The sequence below is a fragment of the Squalius cephalus genome, assembly GCF_949319135.1.
Source record: "Squalius cephalus genome assembly, chromosome: 20".
NCBI classification, from domain to species: Eukaryota; Metazoa; Chordata; class Actinopteri; order Cypriniformes; family Leuciscidae; genus Squalius; species Squalius cephalus.
This window is the reverse complement of record NC_137141.1, coordinates 29,854,968-29,871,512: the sequence shown is the minus strand read 5'-3', so window position 1 is coordinate 29,871,512 and position 16,545 is coordinate 29,854,968. Positions and strand designations below refer to the sequence as shown.

At 37.6% G+C, this 16,545-nt stretch overlaps 2 protein-coding genes across 2 annotated transcripts in view; one reads left to right on the top strand and one right to left on the bottom strand.

Moving 5' to 3' along the window:
• Window positions 1-1,053: 1,053 nt before the first annotated feature.
• Window positions 1,054-6,539, bottom strand: zdhhc22 (zDHHC palmitoyltransferase 22). The gene is made up of 3 exons (XM_079854109.1): window positions 6,279-6,539; window positions 4,798-5,355; window positions 1,054-2,518 (listed from the first exon to the last, which is right to left on the bottom strand). The coding sequence occupies exons 2-3, from the start codon at window positions 5,351-5,353 to the stop codon at window positions 2,232-2,234; spliced, it is 843 nt and encodes a 280-aa protein (XP_079710235.1). The 5' UTR covers window positions 5,354-5,355; window positions 6,279-6,539; the 3' UTR covers window positions 1,054-2,231.
• A 740-nt stretch (window positions 6,540-7,279) lies between these two features.
• The window catches only part of tmem63c (transmembrane protein 63C), a 50,259-nt gene continuing 40,993 nt past the window's right edge, over window positions 7,280-16,545 (top strand). The window contains exon 1 of the mRNA XM_079852897.1: window positions 7,280-7,340. The gene's annotated coding sequence lies outside the window, so the exon portion shown is untranslated. The remainder of the gene's footprint in view (window positions 7,341-16,545) is intronic.

Sequence of the window (16,545 nt, the reverse complement as noted above, 5' to 3'; positions counted from 1 at the left end):
GGTTTTCTGAGACAGCAGTCGCTTTAAGGGAGTGCTCTTACTTAATTCTTGATCATTTTCTTACCAGTAATTTGGTTAGTAAGCTTTTTGTATACATTTTTTTGTTTGATTTTTTTTTTTACCATGAGTGTACACTACAGTTTAAAGGGATAGTTCACATTGAAATTAAATTTTGGTATGTTTTAGCTTACCTCAAGGGCATCCAAGATGTAGGTGTCTTTGTTTCCGCAGTAGTTTCAATTTTGATATTTTTAAGTCATGTCAGTTCTTGTCTGTCAGTCATATAATGCAGGTCTATGGTCACTATCTGAAAGAGCATGCACAGAGAAGTCCTAATTAAACCATTCCCCATCGTAAGTACACATTGATGGGCTAAGACACGAAACGAGTGGTTTGTGTGAGAAAACGAACAGTTTTATATCGTTTTTACCTCTTGTACACTTTCCGGCGCTTGCGCAGACTAAGCCAGAACGCGCGCACACGTCACACACCAGGAAGCGCGCGCGCCCTCAGATCACTTGGACGTGGTTGTGTAGAGGTAAAACGATATAAATACTGTTCGTTTTCTCACACAAACCGCTCGTTTCGTGTCTTAAGCCATCAATGTGTACTTTCGATGGGGAATTGTTTAATTAGGACTTCTCTGTGCATGCTCTTTCAGATAGTGACCATAGACCTGCATTAAATGACTGACAGACAAGAACGGTTTGACTTAAAAATATCAAAATTGAAACTACTGCGGAAACAAAGACACCTACATCTTGGATGCCCTTGAGGTAAGTTAAAACATACCAAAATTTAATTTCAAAGTGAACTATCCCTTTAAAAGTTAGATTTGTTTTTTTATTACCAAGGCTGCATTTATTTGATCTAAAATACCTTAAAACGTTAATATTGTAAAACATTATTACAATTTAAAATGAATTTTAAAATGAATGTTAAAAATAGTTGTGCTGCTTAATATTTTTGTTGAAGCTATGATAGATTTTTTCACTATTATTTGATGAATACACAGTTCAAAAAAACAGCAAAAGTTATTTTTAACATTTTAAATGTATTTACTGTCACTTTTGAGTTTAATGCATCCTTGCTGAATAAAGGTATTGCACCACTTTTGAAGGGTGGTGTACTTAGTATGTTTATTTTTAGTATTTATTTTTTTATATTTTGTAGGGGTGTAACGATACCCTCACGTCATAATTCGATACTGAACTCACAATACGATATTATTGCGATACTCCAAGACATAAAGGGTTAACAAAAAATGTACTGTTGATTAAAATGCTAAATTTGATATTACATTGTGGGTGTAAAAGAATAGGCTTAAACTTGGTGCTGGTAACACAATGCACAGGACAATGGTGACATCAGAATAAAAATATTCATGATTCTGAAGCTAAAAATACAGAATTATTTTAGATGAATCTTCTTGCACTCTGTCACTGACTAGATATATTTAAAATAGTTTAGGCCACTTTTTACTGGTAACATAAGATATTTGGCATTATCAGGACCCACAAATATTCCCCCATTGCATTATTATACATTATATTCAACATTATATATAGTAGTTTAATGTAGTACTGACACTCTGTAAACTTGAATTTTTTCCTCACACGGAAATTTTCATTTTGGGTGAACTATAAACAATACATATTGTCACTATCCACGATACATATTGTTGCATTTTTGTATTGTGATATATTGTGACAATAATATTTTGTCATATTTAATACATTTTCGTGGACCAGGTTGGAAGAACATTTCCCACAATGCATTACCCGTTTTGATTTTTTTTTTTTGAATTTCAAATTAAATAATTAAATTTCCTATGACACGTGGGCCAATTAAATTCAAATTCTAACTAAACTAAAAGTCACCCACAATTTAGCAGGCCACTTGTGTAACAGTGTGCTGATTACCTAGTGTGTGTTGTTTTGTAAATCCATCCTTTAATCCTGGCCTCATTCTCTGAAGTTACCGCCGCTACTCACTGCTGCCCTGATCTAGGGCTCAAATTAAGTTTCAGGACAGTGCTGATGGACATAGATATGGGGGTTACCACATCTTTGTGACATAATGTTCTCCTAATTTGCACGATGATGACAGAAATCCACTAAAAAGGTAGATCAGTTGCACAGGCTTATACAAGTCATATGAACTGAAGCCCTTATCACACATCATATCTGGTCCACATAGGTCAAATTATGATAAACAAACTGATAGGGTTTTCAGTCATGTTTGTGATCATGGTAGACCTGCCAATTCCCAGGTACGCTCTCAACAGTTTGAACTGGCAGGAAAAGGCCCAGAGCCCAACGGGAACCAAAAACATCGGTCAGGTTGGCACGCCAGGTCCCCCGACTCTCTGACAAATACCCTTTTTGCAGCTCACACCAGGTCTGCCCTCGGGCTACTAGCAGAAGCTGTTGACAACAGAAGCCGGCGCTCACTAGTCCGATACCCAGCCAGATGTACAGCATTACAACAAGAAAGAACTGGAGACCTGAAATCAAACCTGAAAAAAAAAACAAAAAAACAATTGTCTCATCCTTGACAAAAATCAAGAAAGCCTCAAGCAAGGCTGAATTATGCCAGGTTCAGACTACACGATATGTTTGTCTGTTACGATCTGTCATTGTGTCAGATTATGCGATTGTGACTCCTAAATTCTTGTCGTGGTGTGGACTAGAAACATGTCAGACTACATTGATTCTGACCAATTATCGTGTGCCATCTTTTAACGAGGTGCGTGATTTCATTGAGAAGGCAGAACTAGCGAATGACTTCCGAAAACAAGAGCGTAAACAAACTACAAAAGCGGTGTGTTAGCTTAATGCTAATTCCAGTGTTCACCGGGTTGCGAAGTGCCTCCACTATTGTTCGCCAGCATTTATTTTTTCACTCTGTCATGGTAGTCCCTCGAGGAAACATCATAAAGGCTGGAGTATTGTTTCCATAGCTCCACGAACCTTTTCTCCATTACATAATTCCACCTAGCAGCGCCGATACCATCGTCTCTCTCGTTTCGCCATGTTTTAAAGCTGTTTACGGAAGAGCTTCTGTGCTCCTATTGGTCAACTTTACAGAACTTGTCGTGGAGGATCGAAAAAAAATGAAAACATGCTAGTATTTCTGTCATGAAGCATTGCAGATGTGTCGTCGGTTGTCGTCCACTATGACACACTATCAGGCTTGGGAGGGTTACTTTAAAAATGTATTCCGTTACAGTTACAAATTACTTCCTAAAAAAAGTATTCAGTAACGTAATCCAAGTACTATAATATGAAAGTAATGTAACTGATTACTTTTGGATTACTTCAAGGTCATGTATATAAATAAAGTCAAGCAAGAAGAAATATTATAAAAAAATAAATAAAAAAAACTTTTATTTATTAAGAATTTGGTCCAGTGTACAATATTTGCAAAATATACACACAGGCCTGAATATATTTATGTAAAGGGATATACAGACATCTAGTGGCTAATGTATGGTATTACAGATTATTTTGTTTTATTTTTAACTAATTTTTAACTAAAAAATGAAAACACAACATTTAGTTGTGTAAAATAGTTTATTTTAAAATAGGCCTACATGTTGACTAAAGCCGTGATCTTTCTTAATTTGCCTGACTGAACTTGGGGCGTTGGCAGTGGGAGTTCCCCTACGTTACCTAGACAGCGAACATCCCGTTACGTGAGAAAAGATTAAGAAAGGACATTTTGGGTACTAAAAAAGCTACTCTCCTAATTTCTACAAAATAGCAGCGGAATTTCCATGAATTAATAGCGATTTTACCCGCAGGCAGCGTCGTTTTTACTAGCAGCAGTGATTCAATCTGCGTCTGAGGAGATTGTAGAAGGCTGTTATTTGCGCATGCACCAGCGCGTGGCACACGTGAGTCATTACTGGCAACAGAACCAGGAACTACTGTATAATCAAGCAGCGCTTAATATAGTGTTATTATGCCAAAATACTTATTTATTTAGTTTCAAATTAAACCATTGTAATCCTGAAAGTATTCCCCCTTTTTTCAAAATGTAACTATAATCTGATTACAACGTTTTTTGACGTAACTGTAACGGATTACAGTTATTGGATTTTTGTATCCTGATTACATAACGCCGTTTTGTATTCCGTTACTCCCCAACCCTGCACACTATACGAGATTAAACAAAAGGTGTGTTCGACTTGAAGAGGTTCTGCGCAGACCAATTGGTGTATGACATCAAACTATCATGAGAGCGATTAGAGAGCAGACGGCTCTGTATGTTTTCGAATCGTTCTCACTGTACTTAGATGTCATACACTCATCGGTCTGCGCAGCTCCGCTTCAAGTCGAACACACCTAATCAATTCTTGCATCTGTAACTGTTGTAGACCAGTAAGTTGTGCGTGTAAACCTCACTACTCTGGCCTCAAGAGGTGCACTAGCGACTGACGCTAGAGACTGCGCCTTGTTAGCGAGCCCACCTCCCATGCCGGCGACTCGGGTTAAAGGCCCGCTAGGAACGGTTTCAATTGGTGCCGTGACCCGTTTAGAGGGTGAGTGTAACAGACATAGGCAAACCTCACTCCCCTGGCCTCAAGAGACTAGTCTTTAGCGCACTTGTTAGCACCCACCTCCCATGCCGGAGACGGTTCAAATCCTGCTCGAAGCGGGTCGAGTAGGACAGTTTCACATCCTAAAAACACATTATCGTTTACGAATCACCACGATACCCTACATCAAACGGATCATGCTAGTCTTCACCTGAATTAAATATCGTGTAGTCTGAACCCAGGATTAAACTTACCAAGGAAGAAGTAACCCGTCGAGAGTGGCAGAAGAGAGAGGAATGTCAGTGGGTTCTCAAAGGAAATGGAGTACTCCATCGTAAGATACGCCACCCCAATTACCAATGAATAGAGACAACAGCAGGACGTATAGACGCTGAACATAATAAAGTAGCGCATATTCCTATTCCCAATACAGTTTCCTGTGAAAAAGCAGTGGTGGTCCCGTTTTAGAATCACTTTCTTACACACTTTACAGAAGTGGCGTCCATTCAGGAGGTAGTGTGCGTCAATTCTGTCTGGGCAGTCGGGTGAACAGACTGGAATAACTGTTTCGTTGGCACTCTCAGATGGGTACCATATAGTCATTGTGTAATTACCCAGCGCGTTCCCCATGAAGAATAGAAAGACGGCAGTGTGGGTCAGCATGGTGGGATTTAACATCACATCTTGCCTTTGGAATACAGTGGGCATGAAGAGGAGGAAGTAGAGGGCGAACGTGACCACGGTTGCCGTGTAGAAGTATGCAGGTGCAATCGTGTTGAGTAGTCTGAGTTTCACCATCCTGAACAACATACCTGTTAAATTAATGAAACAAAATAGTCAACTGAAGATGATAAAATCATACATTTCATCTTGGATTTGGTATCAGTAGTTCATCCCTATAATAATGAAAGAAACTGTAAACTTTGGAACAGGAACAGTTTTTTTTTTTTTTTTAAATAGATATTACATGGATATTACATATATACATAGATACTTTTGACTGGCTGTTAATAAACAAAGATACTGTGCCAGCAATTATCAAGCAAGTCCAAACGAACTGAACTGAAATACTTTGTCTTGTCTTCATGTGTAGCCAGAAATAAAATAAATAATTAATCATAAATACATAATTAAAATAAATAATTGGAAATATATATATTTATTATATATTTTATAAGGTGATGCGTGTAACTCCCCGGTCTTCCATTGGTCGGCAAAACCGATAGCCCCGCCCCAAACTCACGCCATTGGTTGAGTCCATGTTGCTAAGTCTGACTTGTAATAAGCAATATTGACAGCCACAGTGTTTACACTTTTTTTATTAAGCAATAAATAGCCTAAATCTACAGACTGCTTAAAAGTCTCTGCACATTTAACTGTGCTAAAGTATTAACATGGAAAAAATATGCACACATCAGCTTTTATAAGAACGGACCTATCGACGGAACTAAACTCACCACTATTTGTTACACACACATGATTTACATCCTATAGCGTGTAAATATAGGCTTTAGGCATATAGCATGTTTTTACTAGTGATCATGAAGCTAAATGCGCAAGAGAAGGATGTGATGAACATAAATGTTTCTTAGAGGTCTAATACTAAATTCTAATACAAACTAACGTTTTATAGACAGGGTTTGTAATGAATAGATGAAGGAACTATGAGGCCCGACACATATATCTTTGAAACAGACGCTTATTGTTGAGCAGGATGAGGATATTGCTCGGTTACCTGACGCCGGTTAGACCAGAATAGGAGCCGATGGATCAGCAGCTCTGAAGCTCGAGCTCATCCCTCACCCTCGTGCTAGGAGATAACCCACATGTAATTCATTCAGAAAACTAAATCAGTTATCATTCTGTAACACTGAGCACGCATCTCTTCGCAATGTCTCTCAGTGGTTTAGCACCGCCGCCTGTTGGTGTGGGTACAACATCATCATCCATCTTCACTAGATTCACAGACAAACCTGTATAGCTAGGCTACACTTGTTATGCATGTTTATTTAATATGTAATATTGCTTTGTGATTTTATATCCCTATTTTGTATACCGCCGAATCATGCTGTTTCCTCCACAATGTGCACGTCGACTCATTATTATGGGTGGACAACACACACGTAGAACTTTCTCCAGCAGATGGCAGTGCAAACCAACGCTTAATTTTTAGCAGATGCGTTTATTTAAAGAGATAGTGCACCCAAAAATGAAAATTCTGTCATCATTTACTCACCCTCAAGTTGTTCCAAAACTGTATAAATGTATTTGTTCTGCTCACAAAGGAACATATTTTGAAGAATGTTGTAACCCAACAGTTTTGGGGCACCCTTGATTCAATAGTATTGTTTCTATCATGGAAGTCAATGCGGGTTTCGTCAACTGTTTGGTTACCCACATTCTTCAAAATATCTTCTTTTGTGTTCAGCAGAAGAAAGTAACTCATACAGGTTTGGAACAACTTGAGAATGAGTAAATAATGGCAGAATTTTCATTTTTTGGGGTGAACTATCCCTTTAATTTTCTCTCCATTGATTAATTCAGAAAAAAATCATGCGTTAAGACAAAGTTAGCATTCTATGATGTTAGCCATGCTAACAAGCTCACATCTGTGATCCGCATAAAAACTTTATAGTCAAAACTTTATAGTTCGCACGACCCCTTTAGTTTTCGTGTTTGTTGATGGAGTGTCCCTTCACCGACGGTCCCTAAGAAGGGCGCTCCCCGTGTGTGCTGGTGCTGATGCAGACAGACTGAAGCATCAAACCGGACATAAACCACAGGAGGTGTTTCTAAGGTAAGCCGCACTATTGTTATATTCATATCGCTTCCGATGAACTGTTCTCAGTTATATCGTACAAGAAATGATTCAACAAACGATTCCATGATTAATTCTGAACTTCAACGGGTTTTAAAAGTGGGCGTTTTTAACAGTTGTAACAATTGTATGTAAAACGCTATTGCAGCAGAGACCAATGCATGGGTGCTAAACATAGAGGAGGAGGAGGTGATGCATAAATAATTGAACCGTTCTAGGTTAAATGGGCATTGTGATGGCACTAGATTGGTTTTCTTTGGCTTGTTTGTTTACCGTCTCGTGTAAAACATCACCAGGAGCCCCGCTGTTTTATTGTGCCGTGGGAGTGCGCACGTTGTGCATTTATTGTGGGATCCTATAGTATTATCTTCTTAAAGTTCTGTTTGCTCCGCTGCTGATAATGGCTGTATGAGTGCGCACATGCTGACAGCAGGGAGTTTAATGCCTGGATAATGTATTGAATGGGGAACAAGTCAAAGCTGCGCGTTACAAATCAGAGGATGGGGGCGGATAGATTTCTCCACGCTGTTGCCAAGAAGCCGTGATGATGCATAATAACTTTCATAATTAGAAAGTCTCTAATCTAATCAAAGAATCAAAAAGTATTAGGCTACTTTAACAGGTAGGCTATAGAGGGTGAATATTGAACCTGTCATGAACGCGTGCAGGTCATATCAACACACACACACACACACACACACACACACACACACACACACACACATATTGCTTAAATGAAATTAAATGAAGCCTATTTTGTTTCATGAGAATTAAGTTAATTCCCCCATTCAATATTGCAAAATAATAATCAAATTAATGTTTTGATATAACATTGTTATTAAATATTGATTATTTAAATATTAATTAAATATGCTTTAGGTACACATTTATTAGATTTAGACATCATGGTAGTATTTGTTGTGTGCCTCGTTTAATTTATGCCATTTTCAATAATAATAAAAAAAAGTCATACAGTGAGACTCTTAAAGAATAATCATTGTGATTGAAAGCAATTCATTAAACAAATATCTCAAAAGAAAATGTCCAAAATGCATTGAACCATCCAAACGAGAATGAGAATTCTGGGAGGAATTGTGAATTGTTTTGAAAACGATGTTACAACGCACAACATCTTTTAATGTTCTGAAAATGTTTTCGCAAAATTGTAACATTTTAGCAAAGAATTTATGAATAAAGTCCTTTTTACATACATATTATAACACTGTTGTCAAGGGGGTTTTCAGTATCCAGCAATGCTTTGCATGCGCAAAACAATCAAAGAAAGTTGTTTTATTTATGTGTTTTTGACTGCCTATGTGTTACTGCTTAATTTTCTGTAACTGGCATCTTAAAGGGGTCATATGATGCGATTTCTTGTTTTCCTTTTTCATTAGTTTGGTACAGTAGCTGTTAGTGCAGGTATAATATCTGCAAAGTTAAAAAGCTCAAAGTGTCATATCTAAAGATATATTCTTTATAAAAGTTAAGGCTCAGCCATGCCTTCCTAAAACGCTTCGTTCAGACACACCCTCACATCTCTACGTCAGTGTGGGGGGCAGAGTTTCAAATGTATACGCAAAGAAAGAAGGCGTGACTTTTATTCTCGCTTTGTTAATAGGCTTGTTTGAGATGCGCCTCGCCTCGCCTGAAATCTAGGCGAGAGTAGGCGGCTGCCGTGAGGGTAAGAGTGAAAAAAGTGCATCTCTTTATCGTAGTGGATCAGACACCTACGAGATCAAAGGCGGATATCACGGGATTCACACTCATGCGCCGTGTTGATGATAAACTGGATGTAGGATTTAATTTCTGTTGCTTTTATATGAAAATAAATATAATGAACAAGACACTTGTTATTCCTTTCCAAAGACGTGTTTATCAATCATTTTACTTTAATACAGACATGTGCTTTTATATATATATTTTTAAAGCTACACTGTGTAATTTTTTAAGTTGATTCTTAGCAAAAAACACTTTGTTCTTTCAAAATGATATGTGCTCATTAATATGTAATTACTTCTACCAACTAATCAAGTATTCTCGTAAGCGTTGAATCTACCATTTAGAATACATACGAGCGAGTCTCTCGAATGGCGGCAGCCATGATGCGCCTCCATCTTGAAAATACATTAGCCAAAGAGGGACATACCTGGAAATTCAAGCTTCGCCTTTCGCGTTTTTACACTCAGTGGCACCGTGACGAATGCGAGGGAGAGATTATTCGTGACTGCCGGCAGATTTGAAATAATACGGCCACCGTAGGAGTTAAAACGCCCTCGGAATGGGAGGGGCTAGAAAGTAATATTCGGTTGGTAGTCATAAACAATTTCACCGCTAGATGGGAGAAAATCCTACACAGTGTAGCTTTAATAAAAATGACATCACATAAAGAGATCGCACTGTCAGAGAGTTTGGGAATATTCACTTGATAATTTATACACATAAAAACATGATATCAGAGTTTTAAAATCAAACATTTTAAAAGAGATCAATACATCACGGTTGTTTAAACCAATGAGCATTAAGCTGTGTCGTCAGCAAGTCGTTTCCCATCGTGCTTTTGATCAGCGCAGTCGGTGGAGAGCAACCGCGCTCGACTATGGAAGGCCAAAAGGACCAAAACGTGTGAAACTGTCGTGTAAACACGTAATTACGTGTTAACACACAATTTACGCGTTAACACGCCATTTACGCATTAACACGTAATTATGCATTAACACGTAAATGACGTGTTAACGCGTAAATTTCGTGTTAAGATGTAATAACATGTTTACACGACAGTTTCACACGTCCCTTTTGGCCTTCCATAGCCTAGAAGGCCTGCTGTGCACAAAGGCTGATTCTAGAAAGTGGGGCATTTCCATCTTTGCAAGTACAGTCTGGCACTTCTGACTCAGACACAGCCTGTAAGTATGTTTTCATATTTTAAGAATTTGCTACTGACTATTCAAATGCGAGTTTTGAGTAGTATAGAGTGGCACTTGCTTGTCATTTCTACGATCACAAATGGTTTTATGTTTACATAGTGTTCTCCCTCCCCCTGTAGCAGGCGCGACGCGAAAAAAACAAACAATATAAGTTATTATAATCAGTAATTATGTCCACAATACAACCTTACCTATCTGATATGTTCTGGTCCAGTCGCGCTGGCAAAGTTGATCGATCAGCTTGGTCATCTGCATTTTCTGGTTCAGAATGATTCGGGCTCGAGCCTTGAATTGATAACTGTATTTCGGACATTATCACATGTCATTATTGCTTTGGAAGCTGATGTTCCAAATAATGTTGGGGGCGTGACATTTCCGTCACACGCTTAAGGTTTTTGGGCCAATCACAATGCACTGGATCGCTGGCCAATCAGAGCACACCACACTTTTCAGAACGATGAGCTTTGTAAAAATCGACACGTTTCAGAAAGGCGGGGCATAGAGGAGCAACAATAATGTACAGTATGTGTAAAATAATGACTTTTTTTAACCTAAAACCGCGTAAACTCATTGCATTAAACCAAATACACAAAATAATGTTCTTTTTAGAACCATCATATGACCCCTTTAAAAGGGATTCTGTTAGGGCAGAATTTTAGGGTTTGCTGCTGTTGTGAAGAGGGAAGTTTGGGCTAATGTATGCTAATGCTAACACCAGTAGCCTATATATGTTGCTTTTCTTAGTAAATTTCAATGCAGCAACCGGTCTTTGCTTGTCTAGTGTAACTATGCTGTTCACCAGCAGAACTAAGATGATAAAGCTAGTTGACCAAAGTGTTCCTTTTGCTTCAATGAAACAGCGGGCTCTTGCCAGTCAACTAATGTGGTCTTATTCCATGTCCTAACAAGGTGTGATACAGCTTTAATCAGATAATTTTTTGTGCCACAACAACAACAGGGCCTCTGTCTCATGCCAGATTTAAAAAAAATGAAGCAATAAAAATGGCAGGTAGGAAAAAAAAGCAGTTACAAACCTGCACACCAGCTGTCGAATCACAACATACATTAGCAAACAACGATGCTGGTATTACCTTTAAAAGAGCAAACAACCTCATCACAAGTTATATCAAGCTTAAATAAGATTCTAATCCTCAGTGGCATTTGAAAAACTCATCACACTTTTGGAAAGAAGTAATCTGTAAAAAAAAAAAAATGGTTCTCCCACTAATTGATAAATGGCTGACATTTGCTGTCTTCACCAATGGCCAGTGTCCATCTATCAAGCATAAGACAGTTATGGCACCACTCAGATTTTCCATCTAAATGGAGCATCTTGGAATGATATTCACCAATGCATGATTACCAAACTGACTGTATAAAGCAATTAATAGTAGTCGAAATGTCACTGCACTTGTGACAGAATGTTGGTTGAAGCTCATAATTGGATCATGAATAAATCATCAGAAGAAACACCTGCTTTTGGCTGATGTCTCTTTCAGCTCCTAGTCCTTACTACTCTCATTACAGGAGAAATATTAGTGGTATACAGTGGCGTGTGGTGGGTCTCTTAAATAAGCAGACAAAATCTCTTCTGTGTGTTTGGTTTTCATGTTCCAAATATTTTGGATGTTTGCATGGTTTCTGGATTAAAGCGAATGAATCAGCATTACCTTGCTTTATTAACAGGCAACACATACTATAATATTTTTTAATGTTTATATTAACCTAGTACATTAAAGTCTCATCAAGTTAATATGCTTTTAACATTATTTGCATTGCTTTGATATAATGTAAAAACTGCAATAGTACAGTAAAGATCATTTAATATAGAATTTCATGTAGAATTATTATTTGTAAGGTGTCATGAAGATCGCTGACACAGAGATTCCCCTTTAATTTAACTAAGTGCTTGCTAAAGCATCTCACTCATTGATCATCATTTCAAGTTCATTTCGATTCAGATATGACTGAAATGTTGTCCAAGTAAGAGTATGATGAAAAACTGTAAACTAATTTTATATTACATGTCTTTCCAAACCCAGAAGATAATTTAGAAATAATTCAGTAGCAATGTGACTCAATTGAACACTATATTAAGCACCAAAGTGTGTCACCAAAAAACTACATGCAACTTGCTGATAATTTTTAACTGCAAAAACAACCCAATATTTAAGACATTTTAGATAGACGCCATTGCTCCTGTGTGTCATCCAGTCCAGTAGGTGGAGGAAATGCACCAATCTCTTCTTCTTCTGCCATTTTTAATGCAAAATAGGCATTTCTGCCACATCAATAAAACATACATAAAATGTAAACAATTATATATAAACATGATATATTTATGTTGTCAGTCAAATTTAATTAAACTAGAATTAAACTAGAGTGCACTAGTATAGTCTGGAATGGACAATTTGATCGCAATCGCTGATTTGTTTAAGCGACATCTCTATTGCTTTAAATTGTATTTATCAGCTTTTGAAGAAGACAGTTTGAGCAAACCATTGTATCCAAGTGCAAAAAACAAACCTTTGTTTAAGTAACTTTAACAGTAATGTAAGGGACTTTGTTACTCCTGTGTGTCATCCACTACAGTAGGTGGCAAAAATGCACCATTCTTCTTCTTCTTCTGCCATTTTTAATGGTGGTTGAGAAACTAACGCAAAATATGGATGTTTTGGAAAACTGATAAATGCTTCCTTGATGCCTTCCAAGGTCGGAAGGCATCAAGGCACATCTGAATCCAATGTTAGATGACAATCCTGAGATGCCTTCATCTGATCGATTTTTGATGTTAGGGTTAGGGTTAGTATCCTTTGCTTCCTTTGATATCCCACAATCCTGTGCTTTCCATTCTGTAACAGTTAAGCAAAAAAAAATAATAATGATGGCGCCTGAACGTTGGTGCTCAGTTTGTGTGTAAATGTGTGTTTTTGACCAAAATGTTCCACTTCTGATGTCTTTTCTAGCGAGAAATTACTATTGTAGTAATGCAATATTTGCTTAGTTATCACCAAAGCTCTCTCTGTTTTGCTGTAGATCATTAACCGTAATCGTTACACTGCCTACAAAGTCATTCCCTGATAAGGCAGCGAGGCAAGAAGTCAGCTGCCTACGTTTTTGGACGCAGCCATGCATTTCTGCCTCCTCCATAAAATATTCATAAAAAAATTATAATTTTTTACATAATAAGTTTATGTTGTTAGTCAAGTTAGCAGAGCTAGAGTGCATTAGTGTATAGACAATTTTATTGCAATCTCTGATTGGATTCAGTGACATCTTATGATGTTTATCAGCTTTAGAATAAGAAAATTTGAGCAAGCCATGATAGCAATCTATAAAACATCATGATTTAGCATCTTACCAATGGTCTCAACAGCAATGCACTATCGTCTCCAGTTCGGACCTTCATTCTTCATCAGTGACAAATATGAACCAAAACCATATTAACCTCATTGTTACAATGTGAGGGAAGGGGCAGATGTGAGCAGACATTCACAAATAAATACTTCAGCGAAAACAGCTGTTGGGAATTGTGCCAACCCCTTACTTTTAGCCAGCAGGTGTGACTATAAGGTGCTTTTGCAGAGGTTGTAGACATGTTGCTTAGTCATTTTCTGACTGCTGCTTTCTCTCCAGTGGTTCAGTGATCAAAAGCCTGTAATGCATTCCTGAGAAAACACAACAAATAATCCTTAGTAAAATGTGTTTCTGGCATCTCTACGCAGCAAGGGCATGAATATTTGATGGTGCACTTGGCTGAGATTGAAAGTTGATACATCCCGCTGCAGTACACAAAGTGTACAGAGGCTGGAGTGTGAGCTATAGAAAGTTCTCAAAGATAGTGGTAGGATATGGTTAGATGGAGCGGTTCGTCTTCCATTGATTCCCTTGTGCATCATGACGTTCATAGCAACATCCAACAGCTGGCATGTAGACAGTTTGTGCCCATATTTGTCAGTACTTTGTCATCATTTCAATGTTTGTAGTGTAAGGACCTCATATGCGTTTGTTTCTAATATTATCTTTGGTGCAATATTGTCTCGTTCTAACACCCACACACACATACACAAAAAGACTGATGCTGGCACCTGAGGCCTTCACACAGTGTAACAGTGAAGTAAGTAAGAAATAGTAGTGTCCTTGCTATCAGACAGAGGGTAGAATATCCGATTGAGATAGTAAATATGAATGGCTACCATCTGGGCCAGTTATCATACCTCAAAGGTTACTTATTAAAGCTAATGATCCTGAAGTAATATTCATAAGAACATTGACAAAGCCACAGAGATCAAGCCGTTCTCCACATTTTTGTCTTGTTCGAGATGCAGTTTCCCTCAGATATACGTCATAATAGGAAAGAAAAGACTAAAGCAACTTTAGTTTCATGCCAGCTTTAACAAATAAATAAATATACATTGATTTGAGTTATTGAAAATATTGATTTTGGGGGAAATAAATGTATGTGTAAAAAGATAACTATAGCAAAACTATATAGCATCCACACCAATGCATGATAACTATTAGAAATGCACACTGCAGTGATATGTCGCCTGTCGCTGTAAATGCTTATGATTTTTAAAGTCAGGTGAATTTTCAATCACTGCGTCTGAAATCAAATATTTCCCTAATATTTAGAATGTGAAAAACAGTATAGCAAAATAGTAGTATGTCCAAATACAAAGTATTTGAAAAACAGTAGGCGAAAAAATAAAAAGCCTGGATGACCTACTACTTCCCCCTAGAAGGACACATTTGATGGAGACTTTATGAATGGAAGTGAAGCGACTCAACTGACGCTGGTAGGTCACGGGACAGTAACAACATGGCAGATGTAGTACGTACTGTATATATGTACGTATACCCACGTTCATACTATATAGAACATACTTTTTTAATGGTGACTAAGTAAATTCAAATGTAGTACCTACTCAGTATGCTATTAAGCGATGGTTTTTGTCATTCATCAGTAGGAAGCAAAGTCGTTCTGAAAGTGATTCCAACGATATTGTTCCTCTGCTCTGAGTTGTTATTGTTATAGTTGTGGTGTGGTCTATTCTCAGAATTAGAATGATTATTTAAATTTTACAGCTATAGTCATCGTTATAGTTATGTATGTTCCTTGTAATGTACGGCTTTAATTTCTGGTGGCACCGAACGGAATTGTAAAAAATGTATTTGTTTTCAAACTTGTTTCCTTGACACTCCCCACATTTGTTATTGGTCGTCAAACAGTTAGCCACGCCCCCAAACACGCACCATTGGTTAAGCCAATGTTTCTCTTTCTGGCTGGTTGTGATGCTCAGAGAAAAGTTTTGATAGTGTTTAGACCAACCTAAATATAGCTTACATGGAGTTGTGCAAATTAAGATGGGTTAGAAGAAAGTATTTTACCATCAAAAAATTACACACTTTATCTTTAATATTGGCTTGCATGCGTGCGCGCGCGCGCGCGTGTGTGTGTGTGTGTGTGTGTGTGTGTGTGTGTGTGTGTGTGAAAGAGAGTGAGTGAGATGCCAGATTGCTGCTTAGATGTCGCATTACAGCATTTATGACTCACATCCTTTCTGTCAAGAATAGATCTCAATAGAACATAAAGAACATACAATAATCATCACTGCACAGTTTACAGTTTATGGAAGAAGAAAGTCTATATAAAATGTGCATCATTCAAACTTGAACCAAAAAGATAAAAGCACTTCTGTACGACCATGAGAAATCATAATTAGCATAGTTTGCTGTGGAAAACATTACTTTTACATAGACGAGATCCATATTTATTGTTATTTTGCTGTTGCGTCATTCATTTAAATATATAATTTCAATATTGTTACAGAGGGAAGAGGAGAGGCAAGGATCTATTTGCAAGCAGTATTTATTCCTCAAGCACACAAACCATGATAATCCAAAATAGAAAACATAAATCCAACCAGGAAGACGAAGATCATAATCCAATGGGCGAACTAGAAATGCATCTATTTAAAGAAACACACAGGGGTATTTATACACAAGAAAACAAGAGGCTAATGATGAACAGGTGTAGCCGCAAATGAGTTGTCAAGGAAACAAAAAAAGGCATCTATGTAAACAAAAGGTGTATTCGACTTGATGCGGCGTGTGCAGACCCAACAGTGTATCACATCAAAGTACCATGAGAGTGATTCGAAAGCATACAGAGCCGTCTGTACTTTAAATGTCATACACCGATCAGTCTGCACAGTGCCACATTTTAACTGCAAGTCGAATACACCTAAAGGCTAACA